This window comes from Echeneis naucrates, chromosome 23 (assembly GCF_900963305.1).
Source record: "Echeneis naucrates chromosome 23, fEcheNa1.1, whole genome shotgun sequence".
Classification (NCBI taxonomy): domain Eukaryota; kingdom Metazoa; phylum Chordata; class Actinopteri; order Carangiformes; family Echeneidae; genus Echeneis; species Echeneis naucrates.
Window position 1 is genome coordinate 477,263 of NC_042533.1, and position 16,610 is coordinate 493,872.

The window sequence follows — 16,610 nt, forward strand, 5'->3', positions numbered from 1 at the left end:
GCCGTGGTGACCAGACGGACGCACGCGGCCCCATCACGTCCCTCCTACTCCGCTCTGCGTTTCTGTCACTTTGTGACATCAGAAATGGGGCAAGTGTCAAAGTGCAACACTTTCTGACTGTCAGTGGACCCGTGGGACCAAGACCACGTCCTCCTGGTCTGACTCTGAACCAGGACCGCCGTGGTGGTCCCGTCCCGCCCGGTCTGTGTATCTCGCTAGTCTTCCTGCTGGTCCAGAGAGGTTCTGTTTCCTGTTTCCTGTCTAAATGTAGATTTAGTGCGTTTTTTTATTTGACTGCATCGACCTGCTGCCACCGGAAGTGCAGCTCTGCACAAACACGAACAAAGGTCAAAGGTCAGAGGACGGATGCCTTTCAAAGAGCAATTTGTGACGTCCGAAAGTTTTTTATTTTGATTCATCTTCAGGTCACGTAACTGAAGTATGAAGGAAGAGGGAACAATCAGCGCAAAAATAAAACAAACAATGACGCATAACTGAGCGGCAGAAACAAACGAGGTCGCCATGGAAACGTCTGGTGGCCTCCGTGGTCCTTTCAGTCCAATCAACGTTGAAAGGAAAAGCCAAAATGCTTAAACCGTTATCAGATGCAGAGTCCGGATCGTGTTTCAGTCTTGGTCCAACATCACAAACGCGTTCAGCACCAAAACAGCTAATTAGTCCCTTCAAAATAAAAGCTGCCGTTTTTTTTTAAGTTGTCATGGAAACGAGCAAGCTGACGTCATCAGATGATTAACTGTCCAACACAATAATTCAATATCAAAAGTCCAAAACTTTCTGATTCCAAACTTTTTTTAAAAATAACTGTATTTTTCTACCTAATTTTACTTTTAGATGTCAAAACCTGAAAAGCTTCATTTCCCAGGAAGGAACCAGGAGACTGGAAGTTTGTTGTTGGATGAGCTGAAACCTCCAGACTCTGTATCTGAGACCTGAATCCCGATCAGTCAGTTCAGATAGATTGAATCCAGAATCCAGATCAAGTCCTCGCCTGACAAAAACCAGATGGAACCACATCAGCGCTTTGTGTCGCGTCGATGCTTCAGACTTCACCCAAAAAATCCGAATAAAGCCGCCTTCTGTCCACCTGCCCCTGAAACCAAAACCTCTTCATCCATTTCTAGAAATCTTCTCCGGGAGAAACTGTGCAGTGCTGAAACAGATCTATTTTAATACACAACACGACATTTGAACAAAAGAAAAAAAGTGAGAACATTTTTATATTCTTTTATCAAGGAGCAAAAAAAAAAAGAAAACACAACATTGGAGTTTTCTATCGTTTGACATTCTGACTTCTAGCTTGCGACGTTCTGTGTGTTACTTTGAGGCGACGACACGACGAGGTAGATGGAAAAGAAAATGTCTGTTGATGTAGGAGTTTTTTCTTTGTCGTTAATACGGGGACTGTCCAGTGGATAGTGTGTATAGGAAAGTGTTTGTCTTAAATATGCCAATGTAGTTTTTTTTTTTCTTCTTTATGATGCATTAAAAATTCGATGGATGGACGTTGGTAAATGGTTAAAGAGTAGTCTCACTTTTTTGTACCAAGTTCTTACGAAAAATTGAATCATTAATAAACAAAATTCAAGAACAAAAAGTCTTGATTCTGTTTAATCAAGTATTCGGTTTATTTAATTTCTGTTCAACTGTCAGAAACTTCAGTTTGTTCGTTCAAACATACAGAAAAAAAGATGGATCTTTATGAAAGGGAATTTGAGTCTTAATTATCCACATTTTATTTATTTGCTATAAAATATCTGGTTTCTAAACGAGTCAGTTAAACACTTTAAACATTTTCTGTCATCATTCTGTTCAGACTGTCTTTAATACTGTTTTTATTCATATTGAACACACAGGATCTGATGTGGAGCCTCAAATGTCTGAAGGCCTTTTCTGATTCAGGATCAAGAAAGTAGAAAAATACTAAAACTGTTTAGTCAAGTCTAATTTTGGTTTCTTGTCAAGTATAAAAAAAACCCTCATTTTCATGTTATTGACCTACAGGTGGCGCTCACACGGTTCATTATCTGGAGAGCTGTCAGGAGGTTTCATCATAATTTGACCTTCAGTTTCTTTAGGAAAAAAAAAAAGTTCACAATCAAACGTCAGAGGAGGAAAAAAGTTTGGTCTGAAGCTGGTCCTGGTCTCCTTCAGGGCGTTTCCTGTCCAGGCGGGCAGCGCGACTTGAACACGGCGTGGAAATGTTCGATGAGCAGCTCGGTGAAGATGTTGATGGGAGTCAGAGCGGTCAGAGAGATCGAACCGTCACGAGGCCAGACCAGGTTCACTCCGAAGACGCAGGCCAGGTTGGACGGACTCATCTTATTGAAGATGCTCTCCTGCGACACCTGACCAATCACAGAGCATCTGATCATTTCCTCGCCCTTCTACCATTTTATCTTCCCTCCTAAGTTGTCCGTGAGGACCGCGGTCACACGACTGACTCACCATGTGAAGGAAACACAGCAGGAACTTCACCACAATGAACTGATGCTCCGGGAGACTCTCCACGATCTGTTGACATCTGGAGACCCGAAGACTGCTCTGGATGTCTGAGTGCCGAGAATCACCACCACCATCATCATCATCATCATCACCACCACCACCACCATCATCATCATCACCACCATCATCATCATCATCATCACCACCATCATCATCATCATCATCATCATCATCACCACCACCATCATCATCATCACCACCACCACCACCACCACCACCATCACCACCATCATCATCATCATCATCACCACCATCATCATCATCATCATCATCATCATCATCATCACCACCACCATCATCATCATCATCATCATCACCACCACCATCATCATCATCATCATCACCACCATCATCATCATCATCATCATCAACATCATCACCACCACCACCACCACCACCACCACCATCATGCTCCTCCTCCTCCTCCTCCCCATCAGGACTCACTCAGGATCTCCTGGACTTGGCTGTAGACTCTGAAGGTCAGCAGCGGCTCAGGTAGCTCTCGGAGAAACGTCTTCAGGATCACGGCGGGAACGTGGACGTCGTCGTAGTCGTCGAAGTTCACAGGCTTCCCTGAAACAGGATTCATAAAGACTTTATTGAAAACGACCTGAGTTCTGAGCAGGATGGAGGTTTTTGGACCGGGAACACGGACTCACCGAGATTATAGAGCTTCTGAATGTCCTTGATGAGCTGAACTTGAGCTGACCGCCTGAAGAGGCCTTCAGTCCTCAGCCCTGACACACACACACACACAGGTCACCGTGGAAACCATCAAACAAATCAAGCCCACCGCAGACCTGATCCTGAACTGACCTTTGACCTTCAGGTAGGAGACGGTCTGACGCATCACAGGGGGGATGACGGTCTCTCGGTTCTTCTCCCTGATGCTGCTCAAACAGGAGTCACACACTCAGCGACTCACTGATGGTTTAATGATTGAATTATTACTCTCAGCAAACAGACTCACTACTGCAGACTGACACCAAACTGCTGCGTGGGCAGGGGGGGTCGGGGTGGGGGGGTTCTGGCCGAGGGGCGGGGCCCACCTTTCTGAGCCGCTCGTAACTTTGCATCGTGTCTGAAACAGAAAAAACACAGGTGAGACTCTGGATCCACATCTGACCCACAAACATCCATGGAGGGTTGGGGGGGTACCTGAGCACCTCGGGGGGGACGGACAGCTGCTCGAAGTTCAGGTGATCTCGCAGTTCGTCCAGGAAGTTCACGTACATCAACTTCTTCCCGAACTTGTGACTGAAGGAAAAAGAAGAGGACGTAACGGTGAACGGTGGATTCTGATCCAGGAGAGTCCAGGTCCAGGTCCAGGTCCAGGTCCAGGTCTGTACCTGATCAGAGGTTTGAAGATGTTCCACACGATCCGGATGAAGTTTGTGGGATGAACCACGAAAAGAGCCTTCAGGTTCTTCTTGTACCTGAAACATTTATTCAGGTTTTAATGTGTTCCACCTCATGAAGGACGTTACCATGACAACGTCAGCCATTGGTCGCTGATTTAACTTGACTCTTTTTTCATCCACTTTATTTTAGATTCTGTTATTTTTCGGTTATTTATTTTATTTCACATTCTTCAATCTCGGCCTGAGGTGACCTACTTCCTGTCGAACTCGCCGTACGCTTCTCGTAACCATTTGAGCGACGGCTTGTTTATGCTCCTCAGGCCGTGATGGAAGTAGACCAGGATGTAGTCCATCTCCACGTACTGGTCCAATGTGAGCTTCAGATACCTGCAACACAAACAGGAAGTGACATCAGACCAGAGAGGTAAAGCTGTATATCTGATCTGCGGCAGCTCGTACTCCAGCAGACGGCGGTGGTTCAGCTGGTGAGACGGAGGCAAACAGCAGCTACTGAAGACGATCAGCTTCCTGCCGTAGTTGTCGTCTCCTGGAAACAAAAAGGAAAGAATATAATTTGATTCATGTTTTTATCTGAACAGACAAACTCGTTCTTTTTATAAATTCATAAATTCATTTGAATCTTCGATCTGACTGACAATCCAAAATGTCCCACATCAACTGAAACCACCAACCGATGACGGATCAGGTGATCTGACCTGTGACCTGGATGATGCCGTGACGAGCCACGTCATAATATGGGTGGGAGGAGTCAGGAATTGAGCCGCTGCTGCTGATTGGAGGAGCTGAGGGAGCGTCTGTGACGCACTTATGCTCCTCCTCTTCTTCCTTCTGAAGTTCTGCCAAAGGTCAAGAGACATACGGAATGAAGTTAAACCAGGTCCACAGAAGGTCGGATACAACCCAGGACTTTTTGTTCCGAAAAGTATTAAACTCATTCATTATGATTAAATTTATCTGAATCTGATCTGAACCGCCATTTTCTGCTTTAGTCCCGAAAACCTGATAATCAGACGGAGAACTGGAGCAGGAAGGTTTCTGTAAGAGAGGAGATGACCTGCACACACACACACACACACACACAGATCTAAGGGTATAAAAATAAAATGCTCTTTAGGTGGAGTCTGTAAAAACAGTGAAAATTCCAAATCTTCTTTTATTTTTTATGCATTTCCTGTGGTTCCTTCACAATAAATGACCCAGTTTGGTGCTTTTAAAGTGAAGCAGCTTCCGCTCATTTGACTGATTTCATCAGTTTGTTGGGGGGGGGGGGGGGGGGGGGTCATTTCCACAGAAAAACACTCAGCTAATTAACAATGTAAACAGGAAGTGAGCTTTCATTGGTCAAATTTTTACACACACACAAACAGTGAGGCTGAAAAAACACGACAACTCTGACAGGTTTCTGTCGACTATCAGAAAATAAAGTTTTTTTATGATGAAAAGATCCAGAATGAAAATAAGATACAACAAGGACACACAAACCGTGACCCCAAACACACCAGGAAGTGTTTGGGGTCACGGTTCGTGTGATGCAGGTAACTCACCTATTTCCGCCAGCTGTTCGAGATCAGAGGACGAGGCCATGGCTGATGACGTCAGAGCCTCCATGGAGGGAAACTGGCACCTGCGATGTGACGTCAGAGAGTCCAGTTGAGACCCGGTTTGTCACGAGACGTTCACGGGCCGAGTGAGAGCGGACTGAGGACACCTGAGGACACACACGACACGAGCACGCGGTTATTTCTGTTCCCCTCACCTGACGGCGCGTCCAGTGACGTGTACGGAAGTGACCGAAGGACACGAGCCGCTGGAACTCACCTGATGTCGTCGGCAGGTAAAACCAATAAAGTGAAGCTGATCTGAACTTCCTCACCGACTGGAACACCGTCTGCGCATGCGCAGAGCGGAGCCAGCGGCGAGTCAGATAAAAAACGACAAATAAATGATTTTAATATGAAATAAAGTCATTCATGAGGAGGGAAGGAGGATCAAAGTATTGATTAATCTGTAATGATCCATCAGATTTACATTTACTGTCATTCAACAAAAGGTTCTGTTTTGGTTCAGTTGAACTTCCTGTTCGTGTGTTCAGGTAATTCTGACTCTGGTTTCTTTACTTCCTGCAGATTCTGTGTGACAGTCCTGTTTTTAGTTATATCAACTAAAGCACTGAATTATGTCAACAACAAAAAAAGAGTCTCTGGTCTCTTTCTGTGTCGGCTCCTGGTGGGGCGTCGCTGAAACCGGAGCAGTCAGAGAGCTTCCTGTTAACAGACGATCAGGACCGACCTCCTTCTGATGAAGCCTTTATTCTTTTATAAAGAGTTTGGTCCAGACCTGCTCTGTGTGTAAAGTGCCTTGATGTAACTTTACGATGTGGCGCTATACAAATAAATCTGATTTGATTTGACTATAAGACAGCTTTGATCACCCAGATCACAGATAATAGCTCTTCGATCAGGTGTTCCTCAGGGCTCAATAATAATGATGACACAAAAGACTAAATATTAGTGTTGAAGAAGACTTGAAACGAGAGACAGACACCACTGAGTGAGAAGAAGGGACATTTTCCCATAGACGTCAGTAGACTGCTACAGACAGTTTATGGCTGTGGCTCATTCAGGTCGACTCTTCTGTTTCTGCTACAAACTGAAGAACCGAACAGATTTGTTTCTTATCAGGAAGCCGCAGCAGCTCCAGTTCAGTGTTGTGAGTCTCTGTGTGCGTTCATGACGATAAGCAAACCGCACAACATCGAGGGGAACGGCTTCAGTCCACGAAAGGAGACAACTTCAAATCTGTTGCTTATCTGCTGCACACAAACACACAACCAGAGAACACACACCACCGTAAGGACGGGGGGATGATATGGTTTTCTGTGATTATGCAAATTGAAACTACATGTGGGGACAATGTGACCTAAATATGGAGAATAATGATCTTAATCAGGCAGAAGATCCTCCACATCTGTGTGACCGAGTGTGTCGATTATTTTAGATTAGAAACACAAATCTAAATAAATCCACACAGTCAGCTGAGACTCTGTTCAGTTCCTTCACAGTGAGGACCTGGTCCAGGACCTGTTCCTGGTCCTGGCCCTGGCCCTGGCCCCGGTCCTGGCCCTGACCCGGCCCTGTTCCTGGCCCTGGTCTTGGCCCTGACCCGGTCCTGGTCCTGGTCCTGGCCCTGACCCGGTCCTGGTCCTGGTCCTGGTCCTCGGCCCTGGCGCCGACCCGATCCTGGCCCTGGACCCGGTCCTGGTCCTGGCCGCGACCCGATCCTGGTCCTGGCCGCGACCCGATCCTGGTCCTGGCCCTGGCCCCGGTCCTGGTCTGACCTCCATGTTGTCCTGTATTTCAGCCCGACAGCCAGCAGATGTCAACGTTGCAGCAGGCGGTTCTGGTCCCTGCAGGTCTGCGCGTGAGAGGCAGATGAAGCCAGACCAGGTCTGATCGCCGTGATGAATCCACCACAGCCGTTCACATGAGGACCTGCAGGTCTGAACACAACAACTACACAACAACAATCTGAAGCCTCAGGGAACAGGACTCCCCCATCTGGATCTGGATCTGAGTTTCCTCTGGACTCGTGTTCGAGCCCAGGCTGCAGCAGTGAAGACAGTTTGTTGATCATGATGATGAAAAACTTTAGAATAACTGAACCTGATGTGGAGTTGTTGTCTCCCCTCTCGGGTCCAGAAAGACTCTGTCTTCTGTCCAACAGGGACATTTTTTCTGTTTTTGGCTGCTGAGTTTAACCTGCTGTGGTCAGTCAATCAAAACCAGAAATTAAAATTTGTTTTTGTGGCCTAAACTGGGTGACCAATGAAGTCCTGCAGAAACCAAAAGGTTTGATTTGGATCCAGTCGCAGACAGGGAGGACGGTTCACTAAACCAACCACCCTGAAAAAACAAGAAAAGAAACTAACAACGAAGACTGAATTTGACTTCCACAGGAGGAGACAGGCAGAGACACACTGACACAAAGTAAATGTGAATTCTGCTGAATAATCAGAAAGAGCTTCTTTATGGAGACAGAGACATGAAGTTTCTCTTTATGTTAAATTTATGATCATTTGCCTGGACGTCTCCACCTGTTGGGGGACGGAGGCCTGTGAGGTCCGCACAGCTTCCTCCAGCCGCACATTCACACCACAGCATCAGGACATTTATCACCATGGAAACAGGAGAGCCACCTCGTTAGCATTCAGATGGTCACACTGAGAAAACAAACCCAAACCTGTGAGCCGACCTATGAGACATCAGGCTGAGGCCGAGGACATGATGAGGATGAACTCTAGATTGGAAGTGACCAGTTTTTGTTGGCTCTGCTTCTAAAAATGGGCGGATCATTCTAATTAACAAATGGGGTGGGGCCAACAGTGGCGCCATGATACAATACAGAGGCTCTACGAGGCCGAGCTGCAGGAGGAGACGATTTGTTTGTTATCTGCAGGCTGCAGACGGTCGTTTCTCTGAGGGAGCGTGAGATAGTGATCCAGAGGCATGATGGGTAAATGTTTCCCATAAATCACTGCAACAGCTTCAATGGAGACGGCCATTATCTCCATACAAAAAACTGTGGTGCTTTTTTATTTTCCCACCTTGAGGCGGCGCAGTGGCCTCTGATCTGCTCCTGCAGATGGAGGTTAAACGTTCGGATGGATTCTGTGCAGAGTTTTGTTTGTTCAACTTTAAACATTTAAACTGACGAAGTGTAACAAGAGTCCAGATCATCAGGTTTGATCGTCGATGTTTCTGTGGCTCTCCTTCAGGAGTCACATTTGATATTCAGACTGGCTGGCTGTGAAGTATTCACTCAGTTTAACATTAAAATAACATTAAAATAGTAAAATTTGTCTGATATTAATATTAATATTTGTCTGAAGATACGATAATACATTGTCCTCCCAGCTGGGTTAAAGGTCATGTTGATAATTTTATCCGCTCTGAAGGTCTGGCATGTTGTAATCTGATTACTTCTCCAGATTAATTTTATTATAATAAAGTTGTCAGTCCAGGTGATGCTACGTCAGATTGTTGTCGACAGATTGTGGTTTTATTTCATGTCGGCTTTAAAAAGACGCTCTTTTTTTTTTTCTAGTCTTCGGGGAGTCGCAGTTATATGACGTCATTCACGTGCGGCGCGCCGGTTAGCAGTTGAAAACATGGAGGAAAGAAGATGGAGGCAGAAACACTTTATCAAGTTGTTTGTTGTTTTGGAGTCAAATACATCTGAAAGGGAAAATAAATTTTAAAGAAAACAACCACGAGCAGTAAGAGACTTTTATTAGTTATAGTTAAAATATGTGACAGAATCAAAGAGTCAAACTGGTTCTGCTTTAGTCGCTGATGGAGTGTGTTCAAGCATTAAAGGTACTGTTTACTGATTGGAGTGAAAATATGATAAATATTTTTGAATATTCACGGAAAATAAGGAGAAAGGGTAAAAACTGTGACTGAATTTAGTGATTTGGTGTCTTTAGCAGAGAAGCTGGAAGGAAAAGAACCAGTTCATATTCATCTAACTATTTTTTGAATCAAGTGATCATTACAGCTGATTACTTTTTTTTTACAGCTTCATCAGTAATCTCACCACATTTGTAGAGGAAGTTGCACAGCTCTGTTCCTGACTGAAGGTGGACGGACAGCAGAAACCCCCGGGGACCAGATCTGCTTCTCTGGATTCTCTTCATCCAAATCCTGAACCGACCGGACGGACCTCTGACTGCAGCGTCTCTGCTGAGCACGTTGGTCTTCAGGACAAACGTCTCCTCAGCTCAGAGTCTGAGGTCAGAGCAGGTCTGAGTTTATGTGGACACATATGACACTTTAAACATGATTATCTTAAATGTTAATCAGCTCTCAGAACTCAATACTCAAGTGATAAGCACTGAGACGTCTCAGAGTTGGACATTTTGTCCTGCAGAGACAGGTCGACGGCAGACTAAATATAAAGCAGCTCGTGGAACCGGCTCTTCTTCTTGTGGGTTTCATGTTTGGGCGGTTGCCTGAGTCTGTAGAAAACATCCAACTGTTCCTCATCCAAACGTGTCCGTTCCTGCCAAAGACAGGCCTCGACAACGCTCAGAAAATAAACGGAAACATAACACTCCATCAGCTCTATTCTCAGAAAGCTCCCCCTGCCAGGCAGAAAGCGTCCTTCTCCTCCTGTCTTCTTTCTGCTGCTTTTATTTTCCGTTAAGCCGTTTCAGCGAGAGGACACATCAAAGCTGAGCTCTGCAGCTTCCTCTGACTCTAATCTGCCTCTTTACACCGACTGAGAGGGAAACCTCTGAGCAGACATGTTTCTGTAGGACGCCCTCTTTGTCGTTTTTCCTACGGCCTCAAACCTTATGATCTTCTGATCTCAGAAATAGCTGGTTTCAAATAACGTGCAGACACACTGTGCTTTTACATTAGAGAACAGGATTACTATATAAAAACCAGAGAAGAAGAGCACTCAACTGACGACGAGTATCTTTCAAAGTTCTCGACGTTAACTTAAAGGGCCATATTTTGAATGTGTTTTATCTGAAGTGTGAATCACATCACTGTTGCCTGTTGACTGTATAAGAAATGTATAATGTCGGACTGCTTGTTTGAATGCTTCTGACCTTCACATCTCCTGCAGGATCCTTGTGTGGTGGAGGATCTGCAGGCGGCCCCTCCTCGATGCTGAATGTGGGTGAACTGCATGTGTAAGTGCGTCAATCACCCACCGCAGGAAGCTGCATGGAAAAGTTTCATGTGTCAGATAATTTAAAGATTGAATCACCATCTTAGTGGAGAATCTAATGTGAGTCTGAACCAAACTGACCTTCTGTCATCTTTAATAATTTATTATTGTGACGTCATTAACAACGACTGAAATAATAGGGAGCAATAAGACCATTTTTCCATTGAGTTCAATATAGGGCCCCTGACGGCCAGCAGATAAATTGCAGGTGGATGTTGAAACACATTTGTTGACCTGATGATCAGATGAATCTCATTCTAAAATCCTGACAGTCTGTTTGTTGGCGGAGTTTTTAATTTCTCGCTCTTTGTGTTGGCGGGTAAAGAGGACGTTTGAGCCTCATTCCTTACAGATGACATCAGAGGACGGGGGGGCCGGGAATTCCTACACTGCTGAGGGAAAACAAACACACCTGAAATGACATCTGAATAACAGCCACATCCAGAATGCACCGACTGAGTACTGCATGTGAAGTCAGTGGCTCGTTTAACGTCCATCCTGCTGTGGCTCAATGAAGCTCCTTCACTCATCTCACCTCGGACAACACCTGAGTCCTGATGTCGGGACGCTGGACGTGTCTGTGAAGGACCAACACAGGTGATTCATCGAAGCCACTGAGCGACTTTCTCCTCCGGCTTCACCTTCAGAGCAGAATTTAACCTCATCAGCCTGAAGCTGTGGAGATAAAGACGTTGTCCAGTCTTATTCTGTGGAGATCATCTGATCTTCATTATTTTCATTCCTAATGAATGAAAGTACTTCACTCTGAGGCTAAAAATAACCTGGTTAATCCATCACAGCATGGGAACCAATCAAACATCATTTCAGAACCAGAACACTCGCTCAGGTGGCGGCAGCTGGTTCCAATTAAATCAGCCTGTTGGAGAAGTCATTATTATTCAACAACAAGCAAGAAATCACTGTGACGGCACTCAGGTGCTCCCAGTCGGATGGGAATGCCACGCTGGGTGCAGGGACACCGAGTCAGGCCCAGAGGTCTCTCTGGTGTGCCGCCTCCTGGCCCCCAGCGCCCGGGGCCCTCCTCAGCCTCCACCAAGTGCAATGACAGATGGCCGGCTTCCCACAACAACATGCACAGCTGAAGCAAAATGTCAAACCTCCTGCACACCCTCGATCGAGGTCTCGTAGACGAGGCCAGAGTCCTGAGGCGCCGCAGTTTCTAGGTTAGCGCTCAAGAAGGAAGCGACGAAGGAGAAGCAGAACACAGAAGACAGCAGTTTTGTGTTTCTGCTGGACAAAAAAAGGACAAACTAACACGTCTTTTCAGATCTGAGTGTCCTTGTTGGCTGCTGTAATCAAAGACATCAGGCGGCACGCTGCTCACAAACACCAAAGAAGAAGAAGATCAGCTGCAGCTTCATTACTTTGATTCTGTCACAGTAAACTCAGAAACATCCAGGACTGATCCAGACTCTGACTGACTCTTTGGTCCGTTCATGAATTCATGTTCCCTTCAGGAAGAAGAGTTTTTTTTTTCAATAGAATTTGAGACAAACCTTTTCTTTCTTTATTCAAGGAGAAATAGTGAACGCCTCCGGTGTAAACTGGTGCTCACAAGGTTGTGAAGACACAGACACACAACAGGAGGAGATTATGTTCATGAAGCCTCTGGGGAGCTCGACTGTTGCTGAGCCGAGAAGCTTATTTCTGAGACGATGACAGAAACAGCAACAAGACTGAAGGCCACTGCTGCTGCTCAGACACACAAACAGACACAGTGAGCTGTGAGACGACAGTGTGAACTGCGAGCCTGCCGCGCCGGCCCGTGTTCACCTGTGACTGAATGGTCTCTGAGGGGTTAAAAGCACTTCCATTTCTTCACATAAATCTAAAATATCAGAGTGAGTTGGACTTCACTGTCTAATGACTGAAAACTGGATTTTAAGGAGAAAGATGAAATCGTTTTGAGTCTGAGCAGGAAAATATCAAAGTTCAGAGAGATGATGGTCAGTGAGTCAAAGGAGGGAAGCTGGATGTCACAGATTCGCTGGAAGTCAGATCCAGTAAGATTCGAGATCTTTTGCTTTTCCCACATTCAACATTAGTTCATGGAAAAGGTTGTCGGTCAGCAAGTTCTGTTGCTAGGCAACAAAAAACAACGGTGGGTCTCTAACCTTGGACCTGGACTCGCGTCTGAAGAGCCTAAATCTCCATTCTGTCAACTGACCATCAGGGGGCGACTCCACAGGTTGGAAAAAGGAGTCAGATTTTCTTAAAGTCTATGGGAAAATGTCCCTGTAGGGTTAGAGCAGGAAGTGTAGTTGAATAATGACATTAAATAACCGTCATCTGTGTCAATATATAATCAGTGATTACACAACGAGGAGCAACAGGTGGGGTCCGTAATATATCTCCACAGGAGATGAAGCAACAGAAACTGATTCAGGACGTGAAACCGGATTGAGGAGGAAGCAGCGTGGCGCCAGCTTTTAGTCTCCCATCAGCTTCCTCTGATCCAGAGGTTTTTCATCTACAGATGGTTCAGGTCTTCAGAAGGTCCAGGTCCAGTTCTACAGATGGTCCAGGTCCAGGTCTGCGTTTATATCAGTCTGGTTTTCCAAATTCAGTTAAAATTGTTGATTTGAAAACTGACTCTGGACTGACTCTGTTGCATTAATCTGAAGAACTCTTTATTCATCTCAGATTTTCCAGTCGGCCCTTTAATTGAAACCTGTCCTGGTTTGAGGACCTCGGGGTTCTGAAGACCGGTCGTGTGACGGGACAGGGGAGCTGAGTTTTTCTGTTCCCAGACTGCTGAGGGGAAACAAACTGCAGGGTGTGTCGGCCTGAAGCTGTTTACTCAGGAAGAGGACGGTCCGGAGACAGCAGCCACTTCTGTTTGTCCTCCGCAGCCTCTCCTGCTTATTTATGCTCATTATGTTTTTTCCGTCCTGGTCTGAGGGCGGCTGCAGCGCCGCTCTCTCCCTGCCAAGTGAGTGCCCTCGTTTCATTTGGCAGTTTGTCTCGGGCGTCCGTCCAATGTCCACAGTGCACCTGTCAGCTCGGCCGGACAGGACAGCCTTGTTCCTACCTGAGGAAAACATGTAATCACGCGGGCTTGACCTAACACAACACAACTACACAACAACGGCACGACTGCACACAATCATGATTCAGGTGGATGTTTAGAAAAAGTACAAACAGAAAATCTGACGTCTCCTTCTCTGAGCGTTAAGCGCTTTTAAAAGTGATGAAGACTGATCGTCCACAATTATACCAAATTACTGACCTGATGCAAACCTTCAGACCACGTGGACTTTTTGTTTCAGGAAATTTGTTTCATGTTTGAGCATCAAAGTTTTCATTGAAGCTGTAAATTTAAATTGGGGCTTTTGTTGAGGTGTCATGAATCTGAACCTCACAGGCTCCAGATCAGGGTGAAGCTTTTCATCTGCAGCAGAAGACATTATCATATCAAAGAGCTGAATTCTGTGTAAATGCTGATCTGAACCTCAACATAAATTTACATATCAAATCCAACAAATCTATTCGATGTTCATTTGAATTTATTAATCTGAGCTTCACTTTGAAATGTGAGTTTTTTTGTAGGAGTATGAATCGACATGTTTCTGGCCTGAAGCTGCTGTTCGATTCCTCTTCAGGTGTGAGAGTGTTTCCCTCTTCTTACTTTCCATCTGCACTTTGGAGGACAACTGTTTACTCAAACCTCCACCTGGTAATTTAAAGGGCACAACCTCAGAACCGCTCATTTTGGGATTACATAATATACCAAAGCAGAAAACACGAGCTTTTTCTTCTGGCTTCTGACAGATTGAGGTCAAAGAGGAGGCGCAACACCTAAAGTCTGTTGGTTTGAGCCCCCGGACCATTTCTGATAACTGGATTACATCTGGAAAGATGTTTGAATGACAGAACGGCCAAAAAAAAGAAAATAAATTCTATTTTGTGACTCCGATGAAAATCTGATCAGCGTGAACAGGAATAAACACAATCCAGTCCCTTCCTGTCTGATTCTTCTGGTTCTCTTGTCCATTTTCATTCCGTCACATCTCCCGCCTGACCTGATGACGTTTGTTCATGTTTCTGGGTCAAGGTGTGGTTTTCCCAGAAACACAAAGACAGCAGTCTGTTTTATGTTGTCGTGGGACGTGATTTAACCTGATCTGAGGAATAATCAAGGATTCGTTTTCTTTCCTTAAAAGCAGAAAGGAATCAGGTCTCACATCTGATCCAGTAAAACCTGGTTCCACTGTGACAGTCTGTCAGAGAGAATCAGGATGAACAAATGGTGTTATTATAAATGTTAATAAATTAATGATCCCATTTCTGCTCAGATCAGGAACGGAGGACGGAGGTCGATGCACGTCCTGCTCCCCTTTAAAAGAAGGTAAACAACACCGTCACGGCCAAGCATCCAGCTCCACCGCCGGGAGGATTGTTGGTCTCCAGGCAACACAAACTCACAAACTGGTCGGACGAGCAGGTGTGGAGGACGGCGGCTGGTGGTGGCAGGCGACCGTTGGCACTAATGGCACTTATTCTGGACGGTGAGGTTATTTTTATCACCCCCCACATGGCCAAGTCTCATGGAGAAAAATATGACCACAAAAAAATCTCCTCACTGATGACAAGCTGGGAGGTCGTCAGCTTTAACCCAGACACACACACACACCTTAGTGATAATGTGTGAGGACTGACACTCCGACAGCTGAAGAGTCAATCCCATCAAAAATAAAAGTTGCTCCGACCTTAAGATAGTCGACACCCCCGTGTCCAGCTGGTGGGGGGGCTGAGACGATGATTTGAATATTCAGATTTTAGCTGTGAACCTGAACACAACAGATAAAGAAGAAACAAACCAGCTGGTGTGAAGTGTTAGCTGAAGGTCATGGCAGCTGACCCCTCAGCTCGAGTTTGAGTTGTTTGTTTGGTGGAAACTGATCAGCTGACCTTCAGAGAATGAAGAGTTCGGGGATTTTCACTAATGACTTCCTGATCTGTTTCCTCCTGAACGGGCGGAGCCAGTTACTTCCTTCCTCCTCCAGCTTCTGTGTGAACCCTCAAAGAGACGAGAAGCAGGAAACCCCCCACACAGACGAGCCGTTCTCTCTGCTTCAGCTAACATCAGCTGGACGCACAACTCATGAATGTACAGGGGAGTGAGGGTGTGTGCGCGCTGTGAGATAACACACTGTCTGATGGGACAGTAAACACAACAGGAGGAGGACAATTACAACAATCACTGCCGTTCACATTTGATTTGAAACAGAAAACAAACCCAAACTTTGTAGGACGCTGTGTTTCCACCCAGTTTGATGAAAAAGTCGAAACATTGACATGACAACAAATTCTGTTAAGTCTGAACTCACATGAGTCGAAGCTAAAAAAAAAAAAAAAAAGAGAGGAGAGACGACATGATGGTTTTTAATTCAGAGTAATTTTTTAACATTACAACATGATCTGCTAAAAGCACTCATCTGCGCCTCCTGTCGGCTGTTTGATGTCAGAGACCTGCAGCCTGCTTATCTTTTATCGATCCAACTGAGTGCCGCTTGCTACGAGATTTATGGGCCTGCAGACTGAAAGTGACCCCCCCACCTCCGGCACACAGCACGCAGCACAGCTCCTCGGTAGTCAGAGTCAATTTACCACAAGATCTAAACAGCAAATGGTGCAAATCTGAGTGAATGTCCTGGCATCGCAGCCTGCAGATGGTTCTGATGGATTCATGCCTCTGAATTCGAGTCAGCACATTTGTTCAGTGATATTTCCTCCAACAGGTCACAGCCAGGCTGTGCTTATGTTACATCTCGTTTTTAAGTATTTAGTATTATCTGTTTTATCACGATGGACTCACGAAACAGAGATCTGGAACCAGAACTGGGTCAGTCAGAGCTGATCCAGAAAAAGTCCACATAGTAAAATAATCTGCCTGTTTTTCCGCTCTGCATGTTCAAACTATCAGGAATCCATTTTCCTATTTTC

General features: G+C 45.5%; 2 protein-coding genes and 1 long non-coding RNA gene across 9 annotated transcripts in view; 2 read left to right on the forward strand and 1 right to left on the reverse strand.

The window, feature by feature from the left end:
* Positions 1 to 1,615, forward strand: part of phf21b (PHD finger protein 21B) — a 41,027-nt gene extending 39,412 nt beyond the window's left edge. For all 3 annotated transcript variants that reach the window (XM_029495731.1, XM_029495730.1, XM_029495732.1), the window contains exon 15: positions 1 to 1,615. This exon is cut by the window's left edge and continues 1,318 nt beyond it. The gene's annotated coding sequence lies outside the window, so the exon portion shown is untranslated.
* Positions 1,603 to 5,810, reverse strand: LOC115037239 (rho GTPase-activating protein 8). Of its 2 annotated transcripts, XM_029495734.1 has the most exons (13): positions 5,724 to 5,810; positions 5,450 to 5,613; positions 4,601 to 4,741; positions 4,344 to 4,431; positions 4,140 to 4,271; positions 3,873 to 3,959; positions 3,682 to 3,780; positions 3,494 to 3,604; positions 3,340 to 3,413; positions 3,183 to 3,260; positions 2,968 to 3,096; positions 2,467 to 2,570; positions 1,604 to 2,366 (listed from the first exon to the last, which is right to left on the reverse strand). In XM_029495734.1, exons 2-13 carry the CDS (start codon positions 5,511 to 5,513, stop codon positions 2,169 to 2,171), a joined length of 1,305 nt encoding a protein of 434 aa, XP_029351594.1. In that variant the 5' UTR covers positions 5,514 to 5,613; positions 5,724 to 5,810; the 3' UTR covers positions 1,604 to 2,168. The 2 variants fall into 2 exon arrangements, with proteins under 2 accessions (XP_029351593.1, XP_029351594.1); XM_029495733.1 differs by having other exon boundaries at positions 1,603 to 2,366; positions 4,140 to 4,431.
* On the forward strand, positions 5,318 to 16,028 carry LOC115037240 (uncharacterized). Of its 4 annotated transcripts, none has more exons than XR_003840450.1 (5): positions 5,318 to 5,739; positions 7,266 to 8,417; positions 9,483 to 9,706; positions 10,539 to 10,605; positions 14,960 to 16,028. It is a non-coding gene; the product is annotated as an uncharacterized LOC115037240 (long non-coding RNA). The 4 variants fall into 4 exon arrangements; XR_003840451.1 differs by having other exon boundaries at positions 9,483 to 9,696; XR_003840452.1 differs by lacking the exon at positions 14,960 to 16,028 and adding an exon at positions 10,969 to 11,329.
* The last annotated feature ends 582 nt before the right edge of the window (positions 16,029 to 16,610 follow it).